Source organism: Lepidochelys kempii, chromosome 28 (genome assembly GCF_965140285.1).
Source record: "Lepidochelys kempii isolate rLepKem1 chromosome 28, rLepKem1.hap1, whole genome shotgun sequence".
Lineage (NCBI taxonomy): Eukaryota > Metazoa > Chordata > Testudines > Cheloniidae > Lepidochelys > Lepidochelys kempii.
Window position 1 is genome coordinate 2201106 of NC_136407.1, and position 9109 is coordinate 2210214.

General features: G+C 66.2%; 1 protein-coding gene across 1 annotated transcript; it reads left to right on the plus strand.

The window, feature by feature from the left end:
* The first annotated feature begins 551 nt into the window (after positions 1 to 551).
* WRAP53 (WD repeat containing antisense to TP53) lies at positions 552 to 6515 on the plus strand. Its single transcript, XM_078850822.1, is given in 13 exon segments — positions 552 to 618; positions 660 to 728; positions 1067 to 1132; positions 1135 to 1429; positions 1815 to 1913; positions 2405 to 2513; positions 2903 to 2991; positions 3212 to 3302; positions 3680 to 3812; positions 4770 to 4978; positions 5089 to 5192; positions 5631 to 5774; positions 6280 to 6515. Coding segments are annotated over 13 exon segments (1653 nt in total). The 5' UTR covers positions 552 to 566; the 3' UTR covers positions 6473 to 6515.
* Positions 6516 to 9109: the final 2594 nt, after the last annotated feature.

A 9109-nucleotide genomic window follows, 5' to 3' on the forward strand; every position in this document is an offset into this window, starting at 1 on the left:
GCCAGGGGCTGAGATCTCGCGGGACGTGCGGAGGAGAGCGGCCGGGGGCTGAGATCTCGCGAGATGTGCGGAGGAGAGCGGCCGGGGGCTGAGATCTCGCGAGATGTGGGGGAAGCTGGGGTGGGCGGGGGCGAAGTGAGAGCGAGAGTTTCTGATCTCGCGGAGTTTCCAGCCACGTCTCGCGAGATCTCACCGAGTGGGTGGAGCCCGGTGCTGTCATGGCCGCCTCCAGCCCTTGAGCGGCTTGTGCTGTCGGAGCGATAACCCGGGAGGTAACGGCGCCCGTCCATATAACACCCCCCCGGCAGAGAGTGGGCCCGTCCATCTGTTCCCCCCCGGGAGAGAATGGGCTCGTCCATCTCCCTTCTCCAGGGGAGAGAGTGGACCCGTCCATATAACACCCCCCCCCGGCAGAGAGTGGGTCCGTCCATATAACACACCCCCCCCGGCAGAGAGTGGGCCCGTCCATATAACACCCCCCCCGGGAGAGAATGGGCTCGTCCATCCCCCTTCTCCAGGGGAGAGAGTGGGCCCGTCCATATAACACCACCCCCCCCCGGGAGAGAATGGGCTCGTCCATCCCCCTTCTCCAGGGGAGAGAGTGGGCCCGTCCATATAACACCACCCCCCCCCGGGAGAGAATGGGCTCGTCCATCCCCCTTCTCCAGGGGAGAGAGTGGGCCCGTCCATCCACACCCCAGCACCCTTCTCCTCTCCACCTACCCTGGGTAAGAGCCCGGATTGCAGCTGGGAAGAGAGGACACGTGGTCTGGGGGGGGGGTCTTGGAGCCAGGACTCCTGGGTTCTCTCCCTGGCTCTGGGAGGGGAGTGGGGGCTGGTGGTGAGAGCAGGGGGCTGGGAGCCGGGACTCCTGGGTTCTCTCCCTGACTCTGGGAGGGGAGCAGGGGCTGGTGGGTTAGAGCAGGGGGCTGGGAGGCAGGACTCCTGGGTTCTCTCCCTGACTCTGGGAGGGGAGCAGGGGCTGGTGGGTTAGAGCAGGGGGGGCTGGGAGGCAGGACTCCTGGGTTCTCTCTTGCCATTAACCCTTTGTCTCCTGCCTTGGCAGGCGCCCGCGCTCTGGGGATGCCCGACTCACCGGGGCTCGTCGGCCGCTGCAGCACCCGCAGGAGCAGAGACGGCCCCCCCCGCGCTCCCCGCCGCCCGCCCAGCTGAGCCCCCGGGCGATGGAGCCAGGGACGCTGGCTGACAGTACCTGGGCGGACGATCCAGCTGGGGGAGACCCCGGCTCCGGGGAGCCCCCCGCCAAGCTGGCCCGGCAGAGCGGCTCCCCCGGGGGCCAGGCGCCGGGGGCGGGATCCAGGCCGGAGGACCCCGGCGGGGAGCCGGCTGGGGGACAGGGGCTGGCGGAAGCGGGGAGCGAAGTGGCGGAGGACGGAGGACAGGAACCGGAGTGGGAAGAGGAGTACTAGTAAGGGACGGGTTGACGAGCTCGGGTCCCCCCTTGTGCCGGGCGTTGGCTCGGGCCCCACACACGGAGCCTCTGATCTCCGGGGCGCGGGGAGCACCCGGTTCTGATCGCTGGCGCCAAGCAGGGGCTGGGTCGGGGTGTCTCGATCCACCGGGGTGGTTAGAGGCTGGGGCCTAATGGTTAGAATGGCCGGCAGGGGCGGGGAGCAGGACTCCTGGGTTCCGGGAGGGAAGTGGGGGCTGGTGGATCAGAGTTGGGGGGCTGGGAGCCAGGACTCCTGGGTTCTTTCCCCAGCTCTGGGAGGGGAGTGGGGTCCAGTGGTTAGAGCCAGGGGGGCTGGGTGACCTCTGTACCAATGTCTCCCCCTCCTCTCTCTCTCCCCCAGCCTGCCGGGCTACGAGTTCCTGGGGCCCCCCAAATTGCTGACGGGGGCCTGGGGCGAATACAGCAGCATGCTGGAGAACTTCCTCAAGGGCTGCAAGTGGTAGGATGCTGGGCCGGGCCCTGGTGTCAGGGGCTGGGGCGGGGGGGGGTGGATATTTGGGGTCACATCTCGGGGCTCTGACCAGGGATCCGCTGCCCCCGCCCCCCCCGGGGAGCTGAGTGTCGCACACAGCCCCCTTGAGGAGATCGGGGACCCCCTGGTGGTGCACAGAGCCCCAGGAGCAGGTCCCAGACACACCAGACCTGGGGTCTCCTTGAGAGTGGGGGCTGCTGGGATTGAGGGGACCCCGAATTGGGATCGGGGGGGGGTCCCTGTAATGGGCTGGGTGCTCAGGGTAGTTGTTTCCTCACAGGGCCTTTAGCCTAAATACACATGGTTGGGAGGGGAAACTGAGACTCTGGGAGGGCAGTGGAGTCTAGTGGTTAAAGGGAGGGTGGGGTGGGCTGGGAGCAGGACACCTGGGTTCTCTCCGCCGTTCTGGGCAGGGATGGGGGCGCCCTGATGGCCTGGCTGTGCCCCCCTCTCCGCAGGGCCCCTGACGGATCCTGTCTCCTGACCAACAGCGCCGACAACACCTTGCGCATTTACAACCTGCCCCCCGAGCTCTACGGCCAGGAGTGGGGGGCCGTGGCCGAGATGGTAGGGGGGAGGGGTGGCGGGGAGGGGGAGGGGCTCTTAAAGGGACAGTCTCACACACACACACCCCCCGTGTGGTGTGGAACTGTGCTGGTGCAAATGGGTGGGGGGGGGGGGGGCTGGTTTTCCCCAATAGCCCCCACTTGCCTCCCAGAGCCAGGGAGAGAACCCAGGAGTTCTGGCTCCCAGCCTGCCCTGCTCTAACCACCAGCCCCCACTCCCCTTCCGGAGCTGGGGAGAGAACCCAGGAGTCCTGGCTCCCATCCCCCCCTGCTCTAACCACTAGGCCCCACTCCCCTCCCGGAGCCGGGGAGAGAACCCAGGAGTCCTGCCCCCGCCCTGTGGCTCCGGGGGGCGGCGGCCTGACTGTCCGTGGGTCTGTCTCCCCACAGAGCCCCGTGCTGCGAATGGCCGAGGGAGACACCGTCTACGACTACTGCTGGTTCCCGCTGATGAGCTCCACGGACCCGCCCACCTGCTTGTAAATGCTGCGGCCACGAGGGCGCCCCCTGCTGCCCCACGGGGAAGGGGGTGGAGCCCTTTCCCATCCGGCCCAGGGACTGGCTGGCTCAGGGGGGCGGGGAATGGGGCAGGGCCCTGTCCCCTCTAGGGGTGCTTGTTCCCCCCCCCCATCATACACTCCCCAGTTGTTCTCCTCTGACCCCCCCACTCACGTTTCTGCCTCTCTTGTGTTCCCGCAGCTTTGCCAGCAGCAGCCGTGACAACCCCGTCCACGTGTGGGACGCTTTTCACGGGGACCTGCGGGCCACGTTCCGCAGCTACAACCACCTGGTGGGTACAGAGCCTGGCGCCCAGCCCCCCTGCGCCCACCCCTGGGGAGAGACCTCCCTGCTCTAACCCCACCGGCCCCCACTTCCCTCCCAGAGCTGGGCAGAGAACCCAGGAGTCCGGGATCCCAGACCCCCCTGCTTTAACCCCAGCAGACCCCACTCCCCTCCCAGAGCCAGCAAGAGAACCCAGGAGTCCTGGTTCCCAGCCCCACCCTGCTCTAACCCACCAGGCCCCATTCCCCTCCCAGAGCTGGGAGAGAACCCAGGCGTCCTGGCTTCCAGCCCCCACTGCTCTAACCCACCAGATCCCACTCCCCACCCAGAGTCGGGAAGAGAACCCAGGAGTCCTGACGCTCCTCTCTGTGTGTCTGTCCCCAGGATGAGCTGACGGCCGCTCACTCCCTTTGCTTCACCCCCGACGGCTCCCAGCTGTTCTGCGGGTTCGATAAGACCGTGCGGGTGTTCGACACGGAGCGCCCGGGCCGGGTGTGCGAGAGCCGTCCCACGTTTGGTGAGAGCGCCCCCTGGCACCACCGTGGCGGATGGCACCATGATGCTGGTTTTGTAAAATGCCATTAGGTTTCAGAGTTAACACTTCCACAGCAGGAAAGGAGGGGCCCGTGGGGATCAGGGAAGGCAGATTCGGGGTGACGCTTGGGTTTCTGGAGAAAAATAGGGAATTGTTCTTTGTCACCATTGTTCTTTGTTGCCGCAACAATCTGGATGTGTATGGGGGGGGTGTGCGGATGGTGGATCTAATTGAGCTGTCCGCTGCAGTGAATGAAATCAGGTTGTTTGCCGTCATTAGGTTCCAGAGTTAACGACCCACTCGGGTTTGTGTGGGGGGTGAAATGTGTGTGTCAGCCCCAGCTGCTCCCCTTCTGCCAGTGAAATAGGCATTAGGCATCTCACTGCCATCATTAGGCTCCACAGTTAATATGCCCCCTAGGTTTGAAGTTGCCGTTTGTGATGCAGTGGGGGTCCAGAGCAAGTGGACTCCCTGGGGGGGGCCCATGGCGAGAGATTCAGAGAGGTGCGGTTCCAGGTGACACTCCCCCCCCCCCCCCCCGGAAGAGAGTGGACCCCCTGTCACTGAAGGGGGTTGCCCCCCAGGGACCGTATGGGGCCAAGAGTGGGGATGACCTGTGAGCCCGTGACAACGTTCAGCTCGGGGGAGGCTGTGGGGGGTGGAGGAACGACCCCTCCTCCTCTTTGCGGTGAAATGGAGCCGGCAGTTTACTGCCATCATTAAAGTCCAGAGTTAATACCCCGCCCAGGTTTGGAGGGGTGGGGGGGCAGGCAGGGTCAAACCTAAACCCGGTATTAGGTCTCGGTGGTGTCACTTTTTCCCACCCTGCCACCATTAGGTTCCAGAGTTAACGGAACGGCGCTGAGTGGAGTGGGTGGGAGGGCTGTTCCGGGGGGATTGGTTGGGGGTTTTTTAACCTGTCCCCCTGTTCCGACGCAGTGAAGAAACAGGGGCAGAGCGGCATCATCTCCTGCATCGCCTTCAGCCCGCTCCAGCCCCTCTATGCCTGCACCTCCTACTCCCGGACGGTGGGGCTGTACTCGCGGGCCGAGGGGGCGCCCCTGGCCATGCTGCAGGGCCACCAGGGCGGCGTCACCCACGCCCTCTTCGCCCCCGACGGCACCCGGCTCTACACCGGCGGGCGCAAGGTAGGCGGAGCTTACAGAGGGGCAGGGCCTGAGACACGGCTGTGGTCGGGGGTGGAGTCCGGGGGGGGTTGTCTTCTGCTGGGCTCACTCCCTCCCCCCCCCCCCCCCAGGACCCCGAGATCCTGTGCTGGGACCTGCGGCACCCGGGCCGGGTTCTGTTCTCCATGCACCGCACCGTGGCCACCAACCAGCGCCTTTACTTCGACCTCGAGCCGTGAGTGACCTTTCCCTCCTTCCTCAACATCCCCGGGGGCCAGGACTCCTGGGTTCTCTTCCCCAGCTCCGGCACCCGCTCTCGGTACGAGCCAAGGCACGTGGCTTTGTGGCTGCGTGCCTCAGTTTCCCTACCTGCCTCAGTTTCCCACCTGTAGAAGAGGAGTAAGGCGCCTTCCTTTGTCTGGGGGGGCGGGAAGGGGTGCTCGCGGTGGGGCTGAGCGGGGCAACGCTGCTACCGTAATGCCCCTAATAATGCCCCTTCAGATAATTATCGGGGTCTGGGGATGGAACCCAGGCGTCCTGACACCCAGCCGCTGTCGGTGTGGAGCCCAAGGAACCCTGGGAGCCATAAACCCCCCCAGCTGCAGCCTCTAAGTGCCGGATTGGGTATGTGTCGCCCCCCCCCCGTGTCCCGTCCCCCCACCCCACCCCTCAGGAGCGGCCGGTTCCTGCTGAGCGGTACCACGGAGGGGCTGGTCTCGGTGTGGGACACGGATCAGCCCCCGACCGGAGACACGGAGCCGGTGCTTCAACCCGCGCTGCAGTTCCAGGCCCTGCGGGACTGCGTTAACGGGATCAGGTACCGGGGGGCCAGGACGCCTGGGTTCTCTCCCCGGCTCTGGGAGGGGAGTGGGGGCTGGTGGTTAGAGCAGCGTGGGCTGGGAGCCAGGACTCCTGGGTTCGCTCCCCAGATCTGGGAGGGGAGTGGGGTCTGAAGAGTTAGAACAAGGGGGCTTTGAGCCAGGACTCCCCGGGAGAGGACCCAGGTCTGGGAGGGGAGTGGTGGGTGAGTGGGGGGGCTGGGAGCCAGGACTCCTGGGTTCGCTCCCCAGATCTGGGAGGGGAGTGGGGTCTGAAGAGTTAGAACAAGGGGGCTTTGAGCCAGGACTCCCCTCCCAGACCTGGGTCCTCTCCCGGGGAGTGGGGGCTGGTGGGTGAGTGGGGGGGCTGGGAGCCAGGACTCCTGGGTTCTCTCCCTGGCTGTGGGAGGGGAGTGGGGCTTCATGTTAGAGCCGGGGTGCGGGGGCTGTGGGTCGGGGGGAGGAGCCGGTGGCCCCTCTTGACCCTGTCTCCCCTCTGTCCAGCTTGCACCCCAGCCTGCCCTTGCTGGCCAGCGCGTCCGGCCAGCGCGAGTTCCCGGAGCCGTGGGACAGCGGCGAGGAGGACGTGGAAGGGGGGCCCGGGCCCCCCCAGCGCCCGGCCCGTGGCCAGAACTGCCTGCAGCTCTGGTGGTGTGGGGAGAGCCGGGAGCCCGACCCGGCACCTCCTGCCCCGTGATGCGGCCTCCGGATGGGTCGGGGAAAGTGGGGGGCTGAGCTGTGGGGGGCGAGGAGGGGGGGCCACTGTTTGACGGCGGGGATCTGTACATAACGCACTCAGCTTTGTCTCTATTCGCTGGCTCGTTGGGAGCCATAAAACTTTTTTTATCATCCCCCCCCTGTACGTTTTTGGGGGGCGGGCGACAGTGGGGAACTGGGGCCGACACCCCGACCTGCTCTAACCACAGGCGCGCCCCCCCCCAGGCCGTGCACACCCGGGCTCCATGGTCCTGGGATTTCATGCCTTTCGCTAGCCGCCAGCCAGCTGGGAGACCCTACAATAACAAACCGCCCGAAGGCCCCCCCAGTCCCCGTGGAAAAAGAAAAGAAGGAAGACGGAGGAGGGGGCACGATCTGCCTGCTCTACATCCCTCCCCAGTCGTCCCAGTAGTGGGGGGCAAGCAGGTCCAATCCCCCCCCCTTCCCCCGCCCCCAGGCATGTGAATCCCACCCCAGAGACGCTGTCTGGGGCCAGGTGGCCCAGCGCAGGGTTGGTTTGCCTTGGCAGCGGCTGTCCAAACACAGCTGGAGATGGGTAAATAGCTCTGCCCCACGGGAAGGAAGGGTGCCAGCCGGCCGGCAGTTGGCATGAGTGTCCATTGAAAGGTTGCAGGCGGGGGGGGGGGCGTGAGTCAGGACTCCTGGGTTCGGCTGCTGGGAGGGGAGTGGCAGGGGAGGAGGGATCCTTGTATAGATAGCTGACCCCACCCCAGAGGTGGCCGCATCGCTGGGCCAGGGGTCCCCGGGTCACCAGCTGCCCCGCCCCAGAGGTGGCAGCATCTCGGTGCTGGGCCAGGGGTCCCCGGATAACCAGCCGCTCCGCCCCAGAGCTGGCTGCATCTTGGCACCGGGTGAGGGGTCCCTGTGTCACCGCCCCCCCCCCCCCCCCGCCTGGCCCTTCTGCGGGTCGGGGTCCCTTTAAGAGCTCACCTTCCAGCCTCCTTCTCTCCCCACCTGAGTCTCCTGTTTCCAGCAGCATCCCGTTGCCACAGCAACCTCCTGTGATGTCACAAAAATGGGATTAGGAGCAACCAAGCAGGACCAGGAGCCCCCCCTTAAAGGGACCCGGACTCCTGGGTTCCCTTCCCAGCCTGGGAGCCAGGACTCCTGGGCTCTGTCCCAGCTCTGGGAGGGGGCCCCTTGGTCTAACCACCAGCCTCCACTCGCCTCCCAGAGCCGGGGAGAGAACCCAGGAGTCCTGGCTCCCAGCCCCCACTCCCCTCCCAGAGCGGGGGAGAGAACCCAGGAGTCCTGGCTCCCAGCCCCCCCTGCTCTAACCCACCAGCCCCCACTCCCTTCCCAGAGGCGGGGAGAGAACCCAGGAGTCCTGGCTCCCAGCCCCCCTCCCCTGCTCTAACCCACCAGCCCCCACTCCCCTCCCAGAAGCATCGAGGGTGGGGGCGAGAGACCTGGCCAGCGGGGCCCCTCAGCCTGATCCGGGCCAGCGGGGAGGGGGCGGGTGCTGGCCTAGATCGGCTGCTGGGTCTGATCCTGGCAGGGGGCGAGATGCCGCAGTAGATGGGCCCGTGAGGCTGCTGCTATGGGGGGACGGGGGTGGCCCCCTGTGCTCCCGGGAGACCCTACAATAACAAAGTGACATTTGGGCCCAGTGTTCCCAGAAGACCCAACAATAACCAAGTGATCGCTGCCACCCATGCTCCAAAGACCCGACAATAACAAAGAGAGGCAAGTATGCAGGGTGCTCAAAACATCTTAATGATTTATTATTGTAGGGTCTTCCTCAGCCAACAGGTTCTGGTTTTTGTGCTAAACTAATTACCCTTGTGGACTTGAGGAATCTCCCGGGTCTCTTAGCAGTATAGGGGCTATGACACGCACTAGTCTGGGCTCTTCCCATCCATAATGGGATTTAATTCCCCCTTTTTCTCCGGCGCTTGGCATCTCTGTCACGTTCGCTCCCGGCGCCTGTCCCTGCTTGTCTCAATATCCCACCTTCCCCTGCCGGATCCATACGGCACCGGACCTGCCCGGCTCCCCTGGCGGGGGGGGTGTGGATGTGGGGTTCGGGGGCGAAGCAGCCTCTTCCCCGGCTAGTAGGCGATGAGATCGGGGTGGGAGCCATGTCCCCAGTTGGTGTGGGGCGCAGGTGGGGAGGGGGAGCTCCTGGCTACTCCTGCCCTGGGCCCTGCCAGCAGGGGGTCCTGTGGGGGGATGGGGTGGGGGCAGCTCCTGGCTACCCCGGTCCCTGCTGCTGGGTGCAGACTCGCTGCAGTAACACATTGAGCCACCAGATGGCGCCAGCAGCCTCTGTTTGCATTGGGCAAATATTTCCCCCCACCCCCCTTGTGGGCTCCAGCCCCCCCCCCCCCAGCCAGGGGAGCACGCCCCCTACTGAGCCCCCCGCTCGCTGCCCCACAGCGCCCCCCTGGGGCCAGCCCTGCCTGCCGGGGGAGAGCTCCCCCTGCCCCTCTCGCTGCCCCACAGCGCCCCCTGGGGCCAGCCCTGCCTGCCGGGGGAGAGCGCCCCCGCTGAGCCCCCCGCCAGGGGAGAGCGCCCACTACTGAGCCCCCCGCTCGCTGCCCCACAGCACCCCCTGGGGCCAGCCCTGCCTGCCGGGGGAGAGCTCCCCCTGCCG